We start from the raw sequence: 24,150 nt of genomic DNA, 5'->3' as shown, positions 1-24,150 counted from the left end.
TCTTCAGACTAGACCACCAAAGATGGACACAGTAAGATCCAGAGTTTATTTGCAATTTCAACCCGGTTATCCCAGCGCCCAACCCTGGCGGAAGCCAGTCCGATCAGTCGAAATAGGACTAATGATTTAGGATTACACAAGACAAAATTGAAAAGAGATGGTGCTAGCACTTTAGGAAGTCACAGGCAGGGTGCACAGATAATTCTAACAGTTATTAGCCAGTTATCAGGATAAGGATAGGATGGCTTAGAGAGTGGGATAAGGACAAAGGCAATACAAGATAGGTTATGGGTTTCTATGGGGTAGGCATTATACTCACAGTCCACTTTTAGTTTTGGGAATTTTGGACCGTCAACAGGTTCTGGTCACTACACAGCAGCGCGCCTGGCAAACGACAGCTGGGCAAAAAGACAGCTGGGCAAGTCGGGTCACCGGAGGGCAATTCTGGTCACTGGATGGCTCAGGTATCTCTGGATGGCGGGACTGCAGTGGGCATGCAGTTAGTGGGCAGCAAGCCAGGCTGGTTCAGGATGCTCCCAAGAAAATACCACAGCTTTCCCCTATGGTTATTTGGGAATTTTAGTGGGATTTCAGAATTGAGGCCTTGCTGGGATAGGATCAGCAATGCTTGGGTTTTTCAGTGGGCTCTGGAGTAGGGTCAGCAATACTTTGGCCTTGTGGTGGTGTCTGGAATCTGGATGGAGCAGATCTGTAATGCAGTGCAGGAACTTCAGGAAGGGTGTCTGTGTCTAGAGTTTTGTCAGGGAGTCTTACTTATAATGCATAGTGACATCACCAACGTATCTGACTGGGCAGGCCTAGCTAAGCACGCCTCTAAACTACTGATTTGGTCAATCAATGTTGGCTGCCTACCCTAGGAGGTACTCAGTTTAGGAGATTGCATTTTATGATGTAAAAGGACTTCCCAGAGACCTTTTTGCCAAAAATCAGTTATAACAGAATTTACACATTTGTACAGTTGTGGCATATTAATAAATTACATAATCAGGTCACATATTTTATGTAGAGCATAGCACTCCAACTCCGCAATCCGTGAGACATTGTTTCGCCCTTTTAATATTTTTTGGTAATTTTGAGTATGAACGATTCGGCCTAAAATTCGATAACTTTATACACATGTGGCGAGAGCCAAAACAGGGACTATAATCTCAGATAAATGGCAACTCAGCAGGGGGACCAGACAGGGTTGCCCCTGGTCGCCCATGTTATATATCCTGGCATTAGAGCCGTTGGCAATTTGCCTAAGGCAACAATACGGGGAGGTGGGGATTCATACAACGGGCGGCTCACACCTGATATCACTGTATACAGATGATATGCTCCTCTACTTGCGTTTCCCGGAAGAGAATCTGCAATATGTGCTGGAGGTGATGGATCGCTATGCCACCCTCTCGGGCATATCGGTAAACCCCGGGAAGTCTAGTGTGTTCCCCCTGGTAAGGTATAAAAGTATCCCACTGGAAGAGCTGCCCATCCTGCAGATACTCTGGCAGACCGAGACGTTCAGATACCTGGGCGTACGTATTTACCATAAAATAGAGACTGAGCACAAACATAACACGGAGAAAGCAATTGAAGGAATTAAAAAAAGCATGGTGTTCTGGTCTAGATTACCCCTTGCTATGATGGGAAGAGCAGCGCTGCTCAAAATGGTGGTTTTGCCCAGACTTTTGCATTTTTTGTGAATGTTCCGTACCTGATCCCCAGACGCTTTTTTGTTTGACTTCATGGCCTGTGTAGGGGCTTCCTGTGGCACAACTCCAGGAATAGGGTGGCCCTGTGGAAACTACAGAATACGTGTGATAAGGGGGGCATAAACCTGCCGAATTTTGAATTGTATTACTTGGCGGGACAGTTGTTGTATGTGGGTAGGTGGTTGTCTGCAGAGGCCTCGGCAGAGGCTAGGCTCTGGCAGGGTGATTCAGTCCCATAATTCCTTAGAGAAACGGTGTGGCTGCAAAAAACTAAAATAGCGGGGATGGGGAGACTATTGGTGCTGGGCTGGGAAGTCTGGCGCAGAGCATGGAGAACTGTGGGCGACCCAGACCGGCTCTCTCAGCAGGTCCCGCTGGTGGTGTTGTGCGGGGAAGACCCCCAACTGTTCAAAGTAGTCTGCAGATACTTGGAACAGGTGGGCCTAGCCACACTAGGAGACATATGGCAGGAGGGGGAGGCACTGGAATTCCAGAGGCTGCAGGAGGAGACAGGGGTGCATAGGGGCCAATATATTACTTATACGAGGCTCATGAAACGGGTGAGGGAGAGGTGGTCTGAGTCGGTACTAGCGGAAGAACCTGATGCCACCCTGGAAATGATGTATGATGTCTCGGAGGGTGGGCACGAAATATCTCGGATATATGAGCTCCTGAGGGCGAAGGCAGGGAAGGAGCTGCTCCAACTGAGGCTTGATTGGGAGGAGGAGGTGGGCGAATCCATGACAGAGGGATAGAGTTCAAAGGTACCATAAGAAGGTGTCCCGGAATGCGAGACTCCAGCAGATCCAGCTGTATGTTACCCACAGAGCTTATCTGACCCCCGGCAGAATAGCCAGGTTTGGAGGCTGGGCTGTACAGAAATGGCCCAGGTGCGGGGAGGTGGAGGCAGGGCTGTTGCACATGTTCTGGGCTTGCCCAGAGGTGCAGAGATTCTGGGAAGAAATAAAGACGAGAATGGCCAGTGGGGGAGTGGTGCTTGACGTGTGGTCTGCCTTGCCATGCATGCTTGGGAGTTTTCCCAGGCCACATAATTCAAAACATATCAGCAAGATGAAAGACCTGGCCTATATCCTGGCCAAGCGCAGAATTGCAATGTGCTGAAAAGCGGCCCATAGGCCCAGGGTGGAGAGTTGGTGGGCAGACCTCTTAAAATGGGCAGAAGCAGAAAATGCGGGATGGTATGAAGCAGTCACTAGGGGGGCAGAGGAGGAAGTGGGCCCATTGATAGCCTTGAGGCAACTGGTGGCCTCGATGGCAAACCCCCACCAGGTCAATCATGTTCCGAAGACTCGGATGAGTTGACAAACATCGAAATACCTGAAAATGCTCATGCAGATGGCACGGATAAGACGGCTCGTGTTTGTGGGGAGGGAGGGGGGAGGACGGAGGATAACACTGAATAATGTGATGCCTGAAACTGATTATGAACGTCCTAAATGGTTGTAATGTTTGGCGTGTTTGTTAAAATAATACAAATTGTTTTTAAAAAAAAAACTTTATACACGTGTGGATTAACATAAGGGATAAAAAGTTGCATTGGCATCATGGATACCTTCCTTGTAATCCCGTTTATTTGCCATTTTGATTCCCAAGGGGTCAGTGAATTCTACCATGTCTTCAATGAAAGTTCATAAAATAACTTTTAAACTGCGAAATGTTTACATTTTTACAAAGTCTTGCTGCAGAGCTAAAAGTCTTTGCATTTCTATTCATAAATAGTCTTTGGAAGCAAATGGCAGTTCTTTGTCTGTCACTGGACCATTTTTTATCTTTCTTCAGCTGCCACCAACTGTCATTTCCTCCAGAGCAAGGTGGGGGTTACAGCTTGATTGAAGGTTTATTGCCCCTTCCCCACTTCAAACTTCCTTGCCCTGGGAGGTCCTTTGTCAGGGGTTTGAGCCCAGACTAGATTCTATCCAACCTGGTAATTATCATTGTGGTGCTAGTATCTGCTGAGAGTTTTTATGGTGGTTCACTTCCTCTGCGGAAAGTCTTGGCTCTGCATAACCTGGTATAACCTGTTTTTTTTTTAGAGCTTGCAAACTCCAGACCAGTAAAACTTTTATTTTCTTATTTTGGGTCCTGAATTATAACAAACCCATGGAATAAAATAGCCCATGTGTGTATTAGCACAAGCAACAAAGCCCCTTCACATTGCTTAATAAGGCAAGCTTTCATTCAACAGTTTACCTTTAAACAGGCATTTTTCTCCTTCAGTTTGCAAAGCCCATTTTTATACACGTGTGGTGAAAAGCAGGCATTTCATTTTAAATTTGGTTTTGCATCTCCCTCAGATTCCCACACTGTCTTGCAGCTATAGTTATTTTCTTGAATGCAGGAGTTTTGTCTGAAGCACAGATGCATTGAAACTGACATGGCTCAGATAGCTGGAGTTCCTTTGAACCACTGAGCTTTGATACTTTTGTATAGAAATTAATGCTTTTTCCCATGCGGGAAAAGTGAAGCTCCTTGTTGATTTTTCTCAGAGTTGGTTTGACAGGGCCTCAGAAATCATGCTTGGTTTTTCTGAAGCACAATGAGATATACTGGGTGGCAGGGACTTATTAATCACAGTGATTTAAGGAAGAACAGATGGAAATAGCGTCAGAGCAGCATTGAGATGGGAGTGGGCCGGCTCCAGAACTGAACCACCAGTTGTGACCAGTAAAGTCCATCCTTTCCTAAGTCTGTGCAATACAGTAATGCCTTCTTCAGGGAGATCAAAGGACCGGTTTGGCTAAGACCTCGATCTTCAGAGGTTACCCTCCCAAAGGCGACCATAATGTCAGGGTTGTTCTTTTGTGCAAAGGCAAGATTGGGTAATGCGACAATTCCTTCCAGTTCTCTAACCTCAGGTTCCTCTCTAACGAGGTCAGCCTCTGCAAAACACATTGCTCATCTCTCAGTTTTGAGTAAGGCTGCCATTTCCTGAGGTACTGAGGCAGAGCTTTCTCGGGGATTCCCTGGGCTATGGCCTACCCCCTCTTTAACTAAATAGTGGGAGGTCCCATGATTCCAGATTATCACCTTCACCTCCCCACTATAAAACGGGATCTACTACCCTTGCAGCAACATCTAGGGCAAACCACCAGGCTAGTCCGGATTAAGTTGGCAGTCTATAGGTCCCAGATGAAGGGAAAGATGCAGACCTGTTAATATATTAAAAAAGGGGGGGGTGAGGCGCGCACTCCAATTCCTGGCCAATATACTACCTGAAGAAAGAAAAAATATATAACTGGGTTAAATCCCAAACGTGTCCAATTCACTGGGTTAGATCCCAATTGTTGCCAAAATGTTCACAGGGTTGGATCCCTTCTGCTGCATTTGTGCTGCTGTTCTCCTCCTCCTAGCGCTTTCGTGTCCCAACACTCTTCAGGGAGGCTGTGTTACCTTGCTTTTCAGGTGAATCTAATTAAATTGCTAATACAGTCTCTGTTAGGGAGAATTCTCTGTAAAGGCTAATTTCCCAAACCTAGTAAGTCCCCCAGCAGCTTTGCTGGATTTTTGGGGTTTATTATTTTCTCCTGCTAAGAGTGAGACTCTTTTCCTCCCACTCTTAGACATGATTTGAGGTGTTCCTTTGACTTTGTATGTGTTCTATGGGCTATGGGGTCCTTTACCCCATAGGGCTTCATGTGTTTTTGGTATATGGGTTACACAGACCCTCCGTGCCGTAACCCAGGGGTGTCGTAGCGACCCCCAAACATAGACTCCAACATAGACTCCATACCCTGGGACTGACTACTGTCTCCCAGGGCATGTAAAGTCACCATTGGCTTTATTAGTCTCAAATTGTGAACAGAACCAGTACAAACCATCCTATTGTGGACGTACTGGTCGGGGCAATTCGATTGCCCCGAGGTCTGTTGTTCGAGGGGGCACTGTCCAGTCCCCCCGACCGAGTTTTGGCTGGTGGCAGTGGATACTACTTTTTATAATCGACCGCGAATATATTCCTATGGGATTTTCCCATTGTTCGAGGCTACCACTTTTTAAAATAGCCTCGAACATACCACCGGCTTATTAAATTAATATAAATTCACCGGTTGGTATATTTTGCCGAAACTTGGTTCCAAAATGGCGTTTGTGTTCGCTTCTGTGACTCCAACCCAAGTCGAGCCCTTTGTTCCACTTTTTGGCGGGCTTCTCCACAGAAGCCTCCAAAAGTGGTGCCACTCTGTCTGGGTACCACAAGTGGTGTGGGAGGGGGTTTAGGCACCCTGGACTGAGTTGCCTCAGCAACTCAAGTCACACTCTTGTGTGTTTGGCCCAAGAGGTGAGCCGCCCGGCTCACCACTTAGCATGTTTGTGTGACAGCTAGGCTGAATGAATGGGGGTTTTCTGTATAAAAGCAGGGCTTTGGGGACTGAAACTTCAGAAGTCGCCACAGGATCTAAAGAATCCGAGAAGGGAGAAGCCGAGCCGACCTGCAACAACGACACCACCGGTGGAGCCCTGCTGAACCGTCTCACCACTTTTCCCGACGACAGAGGAGATCTCCAGTCCGGAGAGGCTTCTTCCTTTGACTGGTGGGGATAACCAGTTTGCCCGTCTTTTCGCCTTCCTGGACCATCTCGTGGCCGCCTTGCCCGTGCCAAGCACCCCGGCAACCGGGATACCACGGTTTACCACTACCGCAAAGAAAAGGGTTATACCTTGTAACCGAGAAACTCTGCGGCAGGTTTCTTACCTGGCAGTGCAACGACCTTCAGCTTTCCTCCACGTCAAGACCTCCTCTTCCTCTGGACGAAACAGAGACTTGCACCCGCTGCCAGGAACAACTGCCCCCGCTGGAGCATTCTTCCCACTTTCAGGTACTGTGTCCCGCCTGGCTTCCCTTGCGACAGATCGTTCGGGGTGACAGTAAATCCTCGACTTTCTAACCTGTGTTAGCCTGGGACCTGTTAACTATCTTTTCCTGACTTGATCTCAATCTTTTGCGAACTTTCTACAAAGACTCTTTGGGCATAACCCCACGGTGTGATCCTGGACACATTTCGCTTGCTCTCTCTAAGAGGGGGCCTGGCATTTGAACTTCCTTGGTCTCCAGTAGAGTTTGCCTAACCTGCCTCACTGTGGTTCTTTGAAAAGTATTGAATTGTGTGCTTCATAACTCTGCCTTTTCCCTCCCTTTTTAATAACTAGTTAGAGTGCCATCTTATGCTAAGCGTTCACCTCTGTCTGAAAATAAGTGGTGTTTCTCATTAAGACTTGTCTAATAAGTAATTAGGGTTGTATATATATATATAATAGTGACTGTGTGTTGAATTTACTTACCTCTTGTGTGGTAGTGTAATTTACAAGTGTGTCTTTATATAAATAATTATATACTTTTACACCAAAGCTCTGGTCAGTGTTTGCTTGTGCTACTGTATCTCTGTACCTATTGTGTATACTCTATATACTGCCTAACTCTTCTTGAGAGAAGTCTGACTGCTCAGCCACAGCTACCAGGTAAATCTGAGTGGTACAGAATGCTACCAATTGGGTTTACTGCCAACCACCTGTAGTCCTAAATCTTTTGCAGTGGTCTCTAAGGGAACTGCACAGGTTTCTGCCTAACAGTCTCTAAGGAGTATGGGAGCTGTAGTGAAAAAATGTTGTTCAGTTCAGGTGACCAAGGAAAGACTCCCTTCCAGGAGCACACATCTTACCCTTATCAGGGGGAGAGGGGAAAACCATAACTATGGTTCTCCACTGTAGGGCACGAAAGTGCTAAGAGGAGGAGAACAGCAGCACAAATGCAGCAGAAGGGAATCCAACCCTGTGAACATTTTGGCAACAATTGGGATCTAACCCAGTGAATTGGACACTTTTGGGATTTAACCCAGTTATATATTTTTTCTTTCTTCAGGTAGCATATTGGCAAGGAATTGGAGTGCGCGCCTCAGCCCCTCTTTTTTACTGTTAATATATAATATATTAAACATCTCTGCTTGGGGAGTATGGAGCGGGTTTCCACACTACATAAATCAAAACCAATGGATTGGGGAGTGGCTAGGGTAGGGGCTTTGGCTTTCTCTACCATCTTGGTAAAGAGGAGGGATCCCCAGTTTATATCAACCGGCCTACATTCCACTTCTGACACCATATGTGGTGAGCCAGAAGGGCTTGTACTACATTGGGTCATAGTTAAAGATGTTTATTTAAATAAAAAGCAAAATGCCTAACTAGCCCTACCGTTATGAGCAAAGCTCCCCAAGTAGCAAAACTAAAGCAAAGGGTGCACGTCAAGTCTAAAGTAAAAGGTCTCCTGTCCCAATCCCAACCAACTACTCCTACCATTTAGAAAACACCTAACTAAAAGGAAGGAGGCTAGGGTTGCACTATAGCCTTGGTATGGGTTTCTGCCTGGTCCAAATTGTAATGAAATTGCTCTCAGTCTCAAAGTACCTTTAGAGCACAATGGCAGAGGCTTCAAAACCTTCAAATAGAGTCTCTTGGTAAAAATGATAATTAGCTTCCGTATTGGTTTAACTCTCCACCTTGATAAAGGAAACTGTTTCTTATTTTAATTTCTCTCAAGTAATTTTCCTCATGTTTTATTTCAAATTTCCAAATCCTTCCAGGATTACCCGACAAGACACTTCTCTTCTCCCACCTTCATGGCACCAGAAAGCCCCAAAGTCCTGTGGCTCTTTGGTAGGTGTCTTGTTCCTCAATTACAGTATTTAATTTGGAGCGTCTGCTTGCTCGGGTATTGCAGGTTCCTGTGGCCTCAAGCGCTTTGCAAGCCTTGCTGCAGAGCACTCACCTTCCTTTCACTCTGTTCCCGTAGGACATTTGTCTGTCATTAGTAGCCTTGTCGTCCTATTTGAGCCTTCAAATGATATGTTCATATCTCTTTCACTCTGTTTCAATGAGGCCATATGCCCCACAGATTCTATGAAGGTCTCCTGCTTTTGGCGGCTATTCCAGCCTTGAAATACAATGTTCATCTCTATTTCACTGTTTTAGTGGGGCTGTGTGCCCGTTCCAGTCTCCGTTTCTCATACCTGCGTCTGTTTCTGTACTCCTGGGAACCAACAGTCCATAGGCCTCACTGGTTAACCACAAGTCAGTAGCATCTTGTTTCCTTGTCAGTACTTCTCCCGGCAGAAAGGGTGCTTGCCAGTGGAGCTTGGGGGCCCATGCTCCATTCCGGTCTCCGATCTTGGCACCGGTTGCTGGGCACCTGTCCCACCACTACTGTTCAGTGGCCGTGCCACCAAAGACGACTGTTGTCTTCCCATCATAATCCACCCAGCCCCTGTGACCCTCTTCACCCTCGTGCACCCACCTTTTCACTTGCCCTCTCTCCTTTTTATGCCGCACTTCCCTTCCCACCATAGCACTTCACTTTTCAGGCAGGCCAGCACTCCACCCCACCTTTGCACTTCTTGTTATTGCACTTGCATGATCCAAATGTCACAAGGCCTAGTAGGACCGTTTTTGTTATCTTTCTCCCCTGTCCCCCACCCCTTTCATTTTGTCTTGTGGCACCTTGAAACACCATTTGTTGTATAGGTGTCTTACAAATATCCAACAAATAAATAAATACAAATCATATCTCTTCTCTTGACTTGGGCCATTTGCTCAGTCAAAGCACCTGCATTACAGCCTCCAGCTAAAGGTTCTCGCTTCAATCATGCTACCGCTGGCTCTGTGGTTCAGCCCTTCCAGGACGACGTTGCTACAGAGCTGAGCTTCTGCGTAGCGGTTGCTCTCCTCCATTCACAGTCTGCTCTCGCCTTATACATATCAATGGACAAAAGGAATTTTGTCTGTCTTCCTTGATCATGGCATTCAGGCGACATTCTGCATTACCTGAAGCCAATAGAGTGAAAGAAGGGTCTTTGTTGATTATGGTTGTAACAGGGAATGCCAAAGTCTTTCCAACATCCATATATGCAGGCAGGGTGGTTTGGACTGCGAGTTCCTTATTAGAATGCGAGTCCTTGTCCCCAAGAGGGGAGTCACTCCCAGTCAGGCCCCACTTGCCAAGACCCCTAGAGAGGGACTTAGTTAGCAGACTCACCTCCCTAGCCTAGGGGGACAGCTCCCCTCTTGGGAGAAGGGACACATTGTTCAGATTTGTCACAGGAGCCAACTGTAACACATAAGGGACCGGCAAAAACCACTGATGGCTGAGAGCTACTGGTCCAGATAAGTTCTCTAAGCCAACCAAAGAGTTAGCAGGCATAAAAGCAGGGCAGGGAAAAGTGGGAAAAGTACTGGTTTCAAGGACCCCTCTGGAACAACCGAGACTACTAGCGACCAACGAAAATGATTTAATCAGAGGTCTTGCATGCCGGTGTGGTGGGGCATTGATTGAGGCAACTTGATCAACCCTGTTTTCATGATAACCAGACCACATCCGTACATGCATGCCTTCATAGACAACAGCAAAAAACACTCAACCAGAGGAAGTTGTTGGACAGGAAGAAATGTTGAGTAAAATATTGAGCAGGAGGATAGAGAGGACAACACCCCTACCACTACAAAAGAACTGAACCATAGCTTTCAGTCATTAAAGGAGACCCCAAAGATTTGACAGCTGAAAGGGGGTCACTTCGTTCTGACACGGCGTTGGCATTTGCAGAAAATCAAGGAGATTTCTATACAAGAAAAAGGATAGGATAGAAATTAAACTCATCAGCCTACTGTAGATTTCACAAGAGGCACAATACTTGAGAAACTTAAACGTGGCCCATCAAATAAAGTGTCCAGCAGTCAATTATTTGCCTTGCTTGGACATGAACAAGTTGACTTATGCAAACCTGCATGTTTTTCGGGTTGCTTGTGATTTCATAAAGACTGGATGTTGCCTACTAGCAGTTTGGGCTGCACTGTCCTCTTTGGGGTGTACCAAGCCTGATTTACATGTGGTTCCCCTCCCCTTCTTTAATGGCACGGCATTCTGCTACATGATTTAGAGAGTTACCCAGAGAAATGCCAATGTTTAGGATTTATTGAAAATCTTACATTAGTCATTCTGTGTTGTGGCATAGAACCTGAAAAATGTATAGCACCTCTCCTAAGTGTAAATCTGTTAAAGAGGAGATACCATAAAGACTGTCCTAAGCACGTGGCAAAATCAATTAAGAGACTATGCTAAAATACACCAACAATTGCATTAATGGTGCCCAGTTGTGTCAAAAACAGCATCATATTAATAAACGTAAAAAAATGACAAAATTCTGCCTTTATCGAGACTGTATCTTGCAGCGAAGGGTCCCTTCGGTCTCTGGAATCTCAAATTATCTACTACAATTCCTGAAAAAAGTAGTCACAATTCTGCGAAGTCCCGGGAAATAATTGTCCTCACAGCCATGTCCATAAGTTGCTAACACATTGACTACATCTATGCAGATGAGCTACTCCGGTTCGACAAGGAATGGTGCCAAGATCGGCCAAATTACCTTCTCTGAGGATGCCCCAGTAATCTGTAATTTTAAATGCAGGGTAAGGCGGGTAGAATAGGTCCAGATCATGGAAACTGGATATGTGGCTGGTGCATGATTCAATTGTTCTGTAGCAACTAAAAGATGGTACCAAGGACTTCAAAAATTTGATCCATACAAGGCACTTCTGAATAGGCACCTAGGGTGAAAAAGCTTAGTGAGGAAGGAATCATTACTTCGAACTACTGCAGAGGTAGAGAGACAACAAGAAGTGAAGGGAACGAGTAAAGGGTATAGCCAGCTACAGTTACAACAGAAACAGGTTTAGGTGGTTTGCAGTGATTATATTGAATCCAAAACAACTAATGATAAACTAACAAATGAAAAAATAAATGAAAAAATAACTAATTTTGAAAAAAACTAAAAATGGGGTTTGAGAGGGAATAGTGGTTTTGGCGGTGGGGGGGGGGGGAGTACTATTAAAAAAGGGGGGCTTTGAGGGAGGAACCCCCACATGAATAACCAAAAATGATTGAGTTATTTTGGAATTAGTTATTTTGTATTCGTTATTTAATTAGTTATAATAATATAACATAATAATAATATAACATTTCAGGTGCTACAAACACGATTGAACATCTGAAAAGAAACTAATGAGCAGTATTATGAATTAGGCAATAAACCAAATAGGCAACTTGCCTGCCAGCTAAAGACTAGAGTCGAGGCTAATCGTATAGTCCAACTTAAGGAACATTTAACTTCGGTATACAAAGAACAAGCCAAATTAAGATTTGTACATGTTTCTACTCAGCCCTCCATACAAAAGAACATAATGAACCACAAAAAGCAGGATTATTTAGACAGGGTTGCTTTTTCAAGACTTAACTAGAATGAGGCAACATCTTAAGAAAGACGGATTTGTAAAAAGAGGAAATCACCAATGAGAGTAAACATTTAAAAATGAACAAATCCCTGGGCCCAAATGCCCTTTTTAAATTAATTTTTCTACGTAGGCTTGTTAGATCCACTAGTGCGTTTATTCAACTACGATAAAGCCTCCACTGTGAACGAGGCAACTACTGGTGTCCTCCCTAAGGGCAGTTGGGACCCCCTTGATGTGCTCCAGATGCACACAACTGCCCTTCTCAATGATGACGCTAAATTATATGTCAGCATATTGGCTATGTATTGGGATACAATCTGGAGCTCCTAGCTCTGGTAGGTGAGATCAGCGGCGTGGGGACCGTTTGCATTTTTATTGATTTAAGAACATGGTATAATTTCCAAAATAGGCAATAACAGAGCAGAGGAAGCCCTAAAGTAAGGTTCTTTACTCAAAATCGTTGTTGAACTGAATGACGTATACCAGGTGGTGAAAGAGTAATAGTAGGAAAATATATTAGGGAAAGGAGGAGATCATTTCTTTTTCTTTTCTAAACTTTATTTTCAACACAGTTAAAGACATGCATCAAGAAATGGAGTTCATTATCGGATAGCATTCACGCAGCAGTGCGGGCTGTGGGTGTCGATTAATGTATACATACATTAAACATTACAATCAAGACCATTAGGAGGAATGAGCACCATCTGTACAGTTCTTGTATTTGCACAAATATTCACGAAACGGCTCCCATATGTGCTTTGGTCTACAGGACGATGTAACCATCGAAATATACGCTCCATCACATTTGTTAGCATATGTCATTTCACGCATCCACATAGAGAAATTCAGAGCAGTCGTGGATTTCCATTTGAGTAATATACACTTTTTAGCCAACAACAACCAATATTAAATAGACGTCTCTTTCTGAGACCTTGCCGATGTCCCCAAACAGGTATTTGGGCAGAGTCAGAGTCGGAGGGACTTCGGTACATTCATGCAGTGTGTCAGCAACCTCCTGCCAGAACGGTAGCGATTTGGGAGCAGCCCCAATACATGTGCTGTGTGTCTGCTACCGCAGCATTGCACTTAGTGCAAACAGCGTGAGCAGAAGGGGCAAATCTGGCAATTTTTGCAGGGGTGTAATGAAGTCTGTTGAGAACTTTAAATTGGATGAGGCTATATCTAGCATTCAGGGAAACCTCCTTGGTGAGACGGCACCATCGGGTCCACTGTGCGTCATTCAGTGGAGTGCCCAGAGTCTCCTCCCAACTCTTCCTAGCAGTACTGGTTGGTGATTGTGCGTACTGACATTTCTTATTCAAGCTAGAAAGCAGCCCTCTAGTGTACCAAATTGCCGCAACCAACTCAAGAGGTTTGTATACTCCCTCAGAAATGACGACCACTTTGCCCTGACAGCAGCTCTAATTCTGTAGTATTGGAATGTCCTAGTTGGGCCAGCACCCAGTTTCTCTGAGAAGGCTGTCAGAGTTACGAAAGTGCCTTCGGGGAAAAGATCGTTTAATGTCATTTCACCAGACGGATCCCACCCCTCTCAAATAGTTTTATCGTATGTTGCGGGAAGCCCTGGGCATCGCCCAAGAGGGATGGAGCCTGCATACAGCTCGGGGACATTCAGCCTCTTAAATAGTCTGGACCATGCATTGACGGTAGCACAGACCAGGTCAAATGTGCATGTGTCTGGTTGATGGTTGGCAAGGACTATTGTACGCAGGTCTGATGGGGAGGCGATGTATCTCTCGAGGCCTGTGTGTAGTGGTCGGGAGTGTGGAGTGTACCAATGACCAGCGAAATGAGCTTGTGCGACCTCATAGTACAGTTCGAAGTCGGGAGCCTGAAGTCCGCCCTGGTCATAGGGTTTAGTCATGGCCTCCCACTTCCTACGTGGAGTGTCAGCGCCCCACAAAAAACCAATCGCTAGTGATCTGAGCTTGTCGAAGAATACCCGCCCCGGCCAAACCGGGATATTGACAAAGTAGTATAATAGTTTAGGGACAATGATAATTTTGAGAAGAGATAGCCTGCCGTACAGCGAGATAGGGAGCCTGGCCCATAGTTTCAGTTTATCTGTCAGTGTGTGCATGTATTTTCCATGGTTCTCGAGCAGTAGTGTGTGGTGTTGTCGCGTGAACACTATGCCTAGGTATTTCAGCTTTTCTGAGCCCATCTGAAGCCATGGAGATTTGGTGGAGGAGTAGTGGATCTGTTCAGGGGAAACAACTCAGATTTGGCCTCGATGTGGTACCCAAAAAATATATCAAATCTGTGGACCTCTTCCAGTATTGTGGCGAGATTCGGAGACAGGTTTTTGATGTAAAGTAGTGAGTCATCTGCGTAGAGCGAGATTATGTGGGTAGGGCCCGTCATACGTAGACTGCGCTGTAAATGTCTGAGGCACAGGAAACTATGGCGAGGGCAAAAAGTAATGGGGACCGTGGGCATCATTGCCGAGTGCTACACTCGAGCAAGAATATAGGGGATGTAGCAGACCCTGTTCTGACCCTAGTCCTGGGGGAAGAATATAGCAGATGGACACAGTGGATGGAGAATTCGCCCAGACCCAAGCAACGAAGTATGAAGAACATGAATTACCAGAAGACCGAGTCATAAGCCTTCTCGGCATCCAAGGAAGCTGCCACGGCCGGAGTCTCCGGGTTGAGCTGTGATACAAAACCGAAAAGCCTAAGTAAATTGAATGCGGTGGTCTGCCCAGGGATGAACCCTGACTGATCCGGATGGACCAGATCCGACATGTGCAGGAGTCGTCTAGTGGCCAACAATTTAGCAGGGATCTTTGTATCGGAGTTGATTAAGGATAAAGGCCTATAGGAGCTAATGTCCGAGGGGGGTCTATTAGGTTTCAGCAATATGATAATCTGCACCTCTGACATTGAGGGGAGTGAGGGGCGGGGAAGAGAGCCTGTTTGTAGCGACTCTTCCCATATCTTGGGCAGGAATGGGGAAAAGATGGCGCTCAGTTCTTTGTACAATTCAAATCTAAGACCGTAAGGGCCAGGGGCTTTGCCCGAGGGGTGGGATTTGATGGATTCAGCAATTTCTTCTACAGTGAGAGGGCAATTGACAGCCAGACGGGCATCGTCCGAGAGTTTTGTTAATGGTATTGTGTCAAGGTAGGATTCCATCTCCGAGGGCGAGCAGTTGTCAGAGTTGGAGTATAAGGACTTATAAAATGTATAGAACTCTGAGTTGACTATTCCAGGGGTATTTAGGGTTTGACCCGATGAGTCGAGGATCCCCGGTGATATGTTGTACTCCCAATTCACTTTTAACCGTGTGCGCCAGATGGCGACCCGGTCTATCGGCCTCACAATCCCTCGTCACCTGAACAGAATGATATAGTACGTGGACTTCCCTATCGGCAAGTTCTCTAAACCTAAGGAGATTCCCTTTTATGCAACCAAGAAGGACACAATCGTGGGTGTTGCCATACTCATCTTCCAGTTTTCAAAGCTCAGCCTCAACCGCATCAATGTCCCTCTGTGTTTCCCGTAACACCGCTGAGGCCGTGGATATGATTTCACCCCTAATCCACACTTTGTAGCTCTCCGAAACAGTACTATAGTGTTGCACCTACTTCACATTTCTTTGAAAGACTGAGTGTAACCTCTCGAGGAGTATTGGGTCAGACAGACAAGAGGGGGGCATGCGCCATAGTGATCGTGCAATAGCCGGGGTGCACCAATCGAGGGTTAGTGTGATGGCAAAGTGGTCGGATAGCCTGTGTGGGAGGATCGTGGACTATCACACGCGGGATGAGTGAGGTGGGGACCAGCCATACATCAATCCTGGAATGGGCATCGTGAACAGTGGAGTAATGTGTGTATTCGCGCTTATTAGGGTTGAGGTCGCGCCAAAGGTCTGTCAGGTCCAGATGGCTCATTACATTTAAACAGATGCATCCAATCTGCAATATGAGACCAAATCTAATCACCGCAGACAGAACACGACTACTAGATCGGAGCAGATATGGAAAGCTGATATCCTGGAGGGGACCAACAACTCACAACCTAGCACCTACTGCAATAATAGGGGTACAAAATAATTGATGCCACTCAACCATGACCCCATAACTGAACCTAAACTAAACACAAAATCAGCTTGTCAAGTGTTTCTTCTAACTGCACACACTGCAGGGGATACACCCAGGTAGGTCACTCGCATCCACTGATGACATTTCATTCCATGATCTCATCGAGACAACCACATGGGTCTGCAGTGGTACATTTATTTGTTTATTTATATTGTGCCAACTGCCCGCAGGCATCGGGGCGCATACATGGAGACAGGGACAGATGAATAGGAGCATAACGTGAACAGGACAAATAAGAAAACAGGGTGAGTTTAGACATTTTCAAGGCCAGGGATCTTACAATGTGCTTTACTTGAAAAGCACAGTTTTAAGCTTTTTACGAAAGCAGGAGTGATTAGTCACCAACCTAAGACAGGTCGGCAGTTTGTTTCAGTTAACTGCTGCTCGGTTGGGGAAAGCTCTACCCATACCGAGTTCTTTTTTATGTTTCAGAGCGGTTATAAGACCCTTGGCTTCTGATCATAGTGCCCTGGAAGGGATGTGGAAAGTGAGTTAGTCTTCAGATAGGCTGGTGCTTTGCCATAAAGACACTTGTGTGTTAGGCATAAGGACTTAAATTGTACGTGGTCATCCATTTTCAGCCAGTAGAGGTCCTGTCTGGCTTCACTGATGTGTTAATTTCTTGCTTTTCGTTAAATCATTCTGATCGCATTATTTTGGACCAGTTGAAATCTGTGCATGCTTTGCTTACTTGCACCTGCGAGGAGTGCGTTTCCATAGTCCAGGCGCGATAAGATGGTAGCTCTGGCTATTGTAGCACCATTTTTTTTTCACTAAGTAGGGGTCTGATTGCTTTAAGAAGTCTGATGTAATAATTACAATTTTTACTAACATACATGGCTTGAGCATCTGCATTAAGGGAGGCTTCCAGGGTCATGCTGAGTGTTTTAACCTTGCCCGCCACTTCGATACGGCATTCTTTGATTTGAAATGCCCGATAGAGGCGAGTTTGGCTCTTGCCTGGGTGGATCCAAAGACCATTAGTTCAGTCTTATTACTGTTTAGGCACATCCAGTTGTTGTCCATCCACTCTTCAATATTCTTATAAAGTGCGTTTAATGTCGTACTGTCCTTCGCGTAGTCCCCACTCAGTTCCAGAACCAGCTGAGTGTCTTCAGCATAGTCGGTAAAGAACACCTGAAGATGTTCTAGTAGCTCGCACAAGAAACAGGTGTACAAGTTGAAGAGCAGTGGGGACAGACTGGATCCCTGTGGTACCCCACAGAAGATATTGAATTCGGAGGAGAATTTGTCTCCCCAATGTACTCACGGGATTCTGTTCTCAAGGAAGGAAGATAGCCAACTTATTGCTTACTTGGAGCAGTTCGCGACTTTATCAAGTGCTTGTTGTTGTAGCTGGTGGTCTAACAGATCAAATGCGGCACTGAGATCCAAAAGGACTAGTAGGCTAGCTAAATCTGAAATAATTCTCATTGAGATAAAACTTGTTCCAGCGACCCACCTCTCTGGCCATCAAATTCAGGACATTCTTCCCCCTGAGGAATGGCGGCAAAAGCCATCAGGGTTAGCAAGATTGCTTGCAACTCCAGCCTTTTGATGTGCCAACAGCGCTCCACTGGGCAAAAGGCAGTTCATTTGCAGATCCCAGCACTTTGCGCTCCAGCACTTCAGGGACGCATCTGTGACCACCTGTGCTTCACGCCGCGGTAGCCAAAAGGTTTTCCCTGCCATCAAGCTCTAACTGCTGGCCCACCACAAGAAACGTTTGCCACCAGCTTTGAGTACATCCTACATGTTGTCAAAGCACTGGGACCATTGATCCCTCAAAAGCCACTGAAGGGTCCGCATTCACAGCCTGGCTTCTGGCAACAGAAAAATGCAGGAAGCCATGTGGCCCAAAAGGGGGAGTAAGGAACCCACTGGGCGTCTGTCGTGGTTGTGAAAAAGGGTGACCATCTGCCTGACACTGGTGACTCTTAATGTGGGGAGGGTGCGGGGGGAGCCTTCACTGCCTGGGTGTCCAGGTCTGCTCCTATGAATTAGAGCTTCCGTGTTGGTATGACATGGTACTTATGGAAATTCAGGGAAAAATCCAAACTGAAGCAGGAAACAGGTCCCCTCGAACTGTGTCGATACATGTTCTGAGGAAAATCTCCACATCAGCCAGTAGTCCGAGTAAGGGAACACGTGGATGCTGGGTCTGAGCCGCCACTACTGCCTTCAGCTTGGTGAAGACCTTGGGCGCAGAGATTAGACCAAAAGGGAGCACTCTGAACTGATAGCAAGTGTTCCAATATAACCTCAGGAGCTGCCAGTGCTTTTGATGGCTAGGCACATGAAATAGGTGTCAGTGGACTTTCAGGACACCAACCAGTTCTGCAGTGCCAGTGCCTTGATAAATTCCCTCAGTGTGACGTCCTGAACTTGTTCTTCCTCATGAACTTGTTCAAGGCCCCGAGGTCCAGGATGGGATGGAGTCCTCCTCCTTTCTTGGGTACCAAGAAATAGCGAAAATACTAGTCCGACCGTCTCTCTTCGGGTGGTACTTCCTCCCATGCACCCTTTAAAAGCAGGGCTCTCAGTTCTTCTTGGAGATCCTGTTCTAGTTGCTGGGAAGAGTGTGAGGGTCTCTTCAAGAAGGGAGGCAATATTCCCCTATCTGACCAGCTGCAAGGCCCAGGCGTCAGAGGTTTTCTCCTTCAACCTGTCCCAGTGCTCAGAGACCCTCACTCCAACGGGGGACATGTGGGGAGAACTCAAAGTGGCTTTGCGTGCGCCACCACTACTGATGCTGTTGATTAAGTTGACCGGCTCTTAGAGGCCCCACTTTCCGGGACACGAGAAACACCACTGGCCCTGTTTCGCCTGTAGCAGTAAGCCTTCCTTCCGAAGGGAAGTACCACCTGTAACCTCTGCCCCTAGAACCAAAGGCTAATGATTGCTTGTCCGGCTGATGCACTACAAGGTCCAGAGACTTTGCAGCAAGCTTCGATTGCTTGAACTGCTCCATGCATTCATCGGCCTTTGGGCCAAAGAGGTGCTCGCCATCAAAGCCCATATCAAGCGACTTGGCTTGCACATTCGGGGTAGAACCCACAACCATGGAGGTATGCCACCCTCCTGAGCACTGTAGATGTCCCCATGGAACGGCTAAACACAGTCAGCAGTGTTGAGACCCCCCCTGGAGCACTTGACATGCCAGTTGCTTCCTTCGTTGACCATATCCAAAATTCCATCCCTCGCCTCCCCCACTAGGAAATGGTCTGCCCTCTCCGCTATCGTCCTCCAAAGAACATTCAAATATTTAGCGAATGCACAACTGCAGTTTATTGGCATTCATGTCAGACTCCCCAACACAAATATCTTTTTGGCCAGAGTGTCAATCTTTTTAGATTCCCCAGGTTTGAGGTAGACAATGCAGGCCCGGGAGCGGACTGTGAAAGCTAGGACCACAAGCCCCTCTGGGTTAGGATGGAAAGATAAAGAGTCACCCCTGGCCAGCGTGTATTTCTTTGTTGGCGCTGCATAAGCTGCAGGTATGATATGATAGGTTATTTATAATGCGCTTAATACCCAGAGGTTTCTAAGCGCGGACCCGGGGATCGAACCCATGTTGCTTCGTGTCGTCTTGCTTCCAAGGCGAGAACGTTGCCGCTGAGCTAGCCTCCCGAGACCGGTGTTGAATGTTGCCAAAAAGCCCATATGGATCAGATGTGGCTGCGTTGAAAGGCAACGCCCTTTCTGACTGAAGACTTTTATCAATGATGTCAATTAGGTCATAGGACCGCACGGCCTTGGTGGGGTGGGGGGGCAAGGCCCAGAGCCAACATCTTCCTCTCAATTGTCTTCCCACATGGAGCAATGGGATTTGTATAGGGAGCCGCTTGCTGCGTATGGAGGTCCTCAAACTGTCAAGCACACTTGCCTCGTGCAGCCCTTCAGCCAAGGCAATGAGGTCAGCCTGGTCTGTGGAAAAATCAGCAGCTCTGTCCCCCACTCCCAGTGGCTCCATTCGTAAAGGGACCAGGCCCCCCACCTCATCAAAGATGGTACTAATTAACTCTAAAGAACTCATGCTCTAGATTCCGGTTGGAAAGACCGATCTATCATAGATGTCGAAGTGCCCGGATGGGTTTTCTTGACGCGGATGCCTTGAGGAGTATAGACGCTGCAGTTGGCCTTGAGCATGTCAAGATTGATCCTGGGGTAGTGAGACCCGACACCACTACCTTGGCGCTGGAGTCCGTGTGCCACTGGTGCCAAAGTTGCCTGCGGCATCGAAGTCAGAACCGTACCCACTGTGGTTTTTCAAATAACAGGAGCATTTGAGTCTTAGATGCCTCCCACTCCTCTCTCGGGTCACCCTTGCTCGTGTACAATTTACTCCTCTTCTCTGATGAATCGGAGCTGCGCCTGTGTCAACGTCTTTTCTTTTTCTTGTGGGAGGAGGAGTACAACAAATGGTGGGACTCACTCACGCATGTGAATGAGACATCTTCTTAGTCTTCTTGCGATGTCCGTCATTATAGGGTGTAGGTCCTTTGATCTCCTGGACCAAGGGCTTCGTGACCGACCAAGCTGCCGACTTCAAGGGGGGGGGATGCCGAAAGCTAACTTCACTGATCGTTGCATGGGGCCTTCAGGCTCATGTTCTGACAAGAACCGTACTTCTCAACGTAGTGACCGACCCAGGGACACCACACACAAATGTTCTGTGGTGCATGATCGACATCGTTGAGCTGCAATCCTGGCAGCATTTAAACCCTGGAAGTTTAGGGACCGATTTATTGGTGTTACAAGTGCAAAAACCTTTCAGTCATTCAAAGATCGCGTTCTGAACAGTGTGTTGAGCGAGCAGAAAAAGAACTGAGGTGTGGGGGTTTAGTGACACGGTATATATATACCATGTCATGTCCGGAGACAGAGTGGCGCGATTGTAACATAACTGAATCAAGGGATGACACTGAGCCGCACTACTCCTTGTGTCGAAAATGTTTCTAAACAGCTGCTGCAGGATGGGACCTCTATCGGGATGAAGAATCTGCGGGAGAATGTAATCCATTGAATGCTATTCCTTTTGGAGTGTCAGGATGGCTAACTCAAGACTTTAGGTGAACTGTGACCTCCCTCACTTAGCTTGTGTTTCTTAAGTACACTATCACAGACACCAGAAAACCTATCATGAAAGCACTCGGGTTGGACACTCAGGATTAAGAGCGAAGGATGCAATGAGCAAATGGTCTCTTCAGGAAGGCCTGGTCTAAAACAGTTTCTGTGATATAGCACCTCAAATCTCAGTCTGATGGCACTTATCTCAATTCTTGACCTGCATCCCAGCCAATATTTCCTCCTGATTGCTTAAGTTCCTGTCAGACCGTGGCAGTTTAAAACGCTAAACTGTGGTCACCTTGCTGGGCCAAAGGTTAGCTTTTAATAGGGACTTTGACTCTGGCTACTGCCAGGATCTGATATATACTGCCCTCAGCAGACTTTGGATTCTCTCCCCTTGGTTTGGTCTAAGTCAGTGTATGGGATAAAGGCCCCAGCAGGCTCTCTATGGGTCTCGCCTGGGCAGCCTCTCTCTCTCTCTGGGTCCCCCTCCTGTGGGTCAGGCTCTCTCCCAGTTCTTATCCTCGAAGGCATTGTGTACACTTATCATGAAGGGGTTATGTTGCCCGGGCCTCTGCAGGACCCGGATCTCTGAGTCCATTCAGCTCTCTTGGATGCCCCCACTAGCAATAGCACTCTAGATCATGAAGGTACTTTTGATTCCTTTCTCACATACTGAGGACATGTATGGTGTTTAGGTCCAGTGTCTATTCCCTGATTGGCTGAGGTGTTCAGTGCTTTTTTGCAGTGATCAGACTGGGAAAGAGCTCCAGGAGGAGAGCTTTAAATAGGTTGGTGAATATTTTGATTGGTTATAGATCTAAAAACTGCCAGTTGAAGGCAGAAACCAAAAAAGGTGCATTTGTTTAGGCATATTGTAGTGGTTTTCAATGGGCAGGAATTACACCGAATGCCTCTAAGCCACTCGCGCAAACCTCTTCCCACACTGGTACTCAGGGGGAGGGGGAGGGGGTTTCATCTCCCTCTAAATCCCCATTTTGCTCACCCGCCTCCTCCCTTCTGCAACTGTAAGCACCTCTGTGCTCTTGTGTGCAGCAAAGCTCAACCTCATTGTGTCAGCAGGCTTTGGTGTGACGTTTCTTTTGCCTGCAATCAATAGATTACAGGCAAAACACCATATACCTTTCGGTGTCTGTCCCTCTCATTCTTCCGAAATTCTTGTCTGTTTTTCTCCCTCTGTAATTGCCCACTGGTTTTCATTTCTTCAGCATCATGGTGACTGACACAGCAGGGGTGGGAGACCGACAGATGGGAAACCGATGGGTGGGGGGTGTACGACAGACACACTGAGGTAGAGAGACAGTGGGAGGACAGAGTGGGAAAAAGGTTGGGGACAAACAGTGGAGCAAGGGTGAGAGATAAACAGTGTAGACAGAAAGCACAGAGGGAGAAAGATGAGCGATGCAGACTAGTGGAAATTAAGTTCAGTATGTTACCAGTTATAGTCCATATAATCCACGATGCAGCGCAAGAGGCAGGGAGAGGAAGCAGCAGCAGCGTTATGATGTGGACAAGAGAGGTGTATGCTAAGAGTTGTGGTCCAGGCATTCCCCAATGCAGAGCAAGAGGCACAGAGAGAGAAAGGCAGCAGCTCTAATAAAATAAATAGAAAAGTAGCATATGGTGGGAGTGACATTTCAGAAACTTCACAACGAAGTGCAAAAGGCAGAGACACGCCTCTCTATTTGCCATTTGGGCTAGTTTCTAGAAGCGCTGAGAGACCAAAACCTAGAGAAGAAGTATTTACTGGAAGTTGTGGTTTTAACATTTCACAAAGCAAAGGGTGTGGTGCTGAGAAGCTTCTTCCTGAGAATTGAAATTCTCTCAGTGCCCAATGTAGCGCAAGCAGCAGGAAGAGCAAGAGTTAATGCCTAGAGAGAAGGGCATACTAAGTTAGGCATTCCAATATATGGAATCAAGGAATGTAATGATGAACTGTGAAACATGATACTAGCTTGCAAGTAGAAAGTATGAAACATGAACAGAAGAAAACAAGACACTATAGACAGAGAGAGTAAGGTCAACTAAGAGAAAAAGTAACAAATAAGGAGAAAGAGAACCTAAGACCTTGCCAAATGAAGAAAAATGTAATTTATTGGAATGTAAAAAGTAGGAGACTGCTGGATGATCGCATCCACAACACAAACAATTGTTTAAGAAGAGAGTAAATGGATAACCCCTGACTCAAGAAATATAGAAAAATAAACACTAATCATAAGAACACACATTCTACGAGCAATTATTTTAACAAGAAAGGAATTGATTCATTTTGCAACCCGGGTGTTTGAGAATGAATTCACAAAGGCCATGAAAAGTTATTGAAATAAAAAAGAAAAATACGACAACATGCAACCATACTGAGCCTATCCCATGGGGAATAGAGTGAAATGTTGTTTTGCATTGCTTATTAAGTAATCTACAGAAAAGTCAAAGTATAATTCAAATCAAGACTCACTTGCACGAAACCTTTGTTCGATCGATCACCATCGTCCACTGCTGCTGATTGGTTGAAACCTCAACATAGTAGCTGTAGCTTCGGTCATCACAGTCCCACAACAATAACCTGAACAGAGGGAAGAGAATGCAAGTTATTACAAAGTATTCCGAAGCAACTGAGAACCACCTTTTGCAATTCCTTCCCTATTAACTGCTCTCTGGAGCTCTGCCTCCTGATAAAGAACTCTGTGGCACGGATACTCACCCCTTTAAAGGACCGTCCGGGTGTGGCCTGCTCTATTATCACAACTCATGAAACTGGCCTGAGAGGCAGGGAAAGTGCTTATTGAAAATAGATTACATTATCAGCTCCATGCATTCCAGCAATAATGAGCATTAGCACCCTGGGCGGGGGGAGCCAGCAATCAGGTGGCTAGGAACGTGGCCGGCTCCAACTCTATCTTCCCACCCACCTCCTGTTTTTTTCTCTTC

General features: G+C 46.4%; 1 protein-coding gene across 1 annotated transcript in view; it reads right to left on the bottom strand.

Annotated features, from left to right (window-relative positions):
* The window catches only part of BTBD9 (BTB domain containing 9), a 1,399,080-nt gene that overhangs the window by 311,289 nt on the left and 1,063,641 nt on the right, over positions 1 to 24,150 (bottom strand). The window contains exon 9 of the mRNA XM_069608758.1: positions 23,678 to 23,785. Coding sequence (XP_069464859.1) covers positions 23,678 to 23,785 — 108 coding nt within the window. The remainder of the gene's footprint in view (positions 1 to 23,677; positions 23,786 to 24,150) is intronic.

The sequence above is a fragment of the Ambystoma mexicanum genome, chromosome 4q, assembly GCF_040938575.1.
Source record: "Ambystoma mexicanum isolate Mex_15411 chromosome 4q, UKY_AmexF1_1, whole genome shotgun sequence".
Lineage (NCBI taxonomy): Eukaryota > Metazoa > Chordata > Amphibia > Caudata > Ambystomatidae > Ambystoma > Ambystoma mexicanum.
The sequence above is the reverse complement of the archived record's forward strand: the minus strand, read 5'-3'. Positions and strand labels throughout refer to the sequence as shown.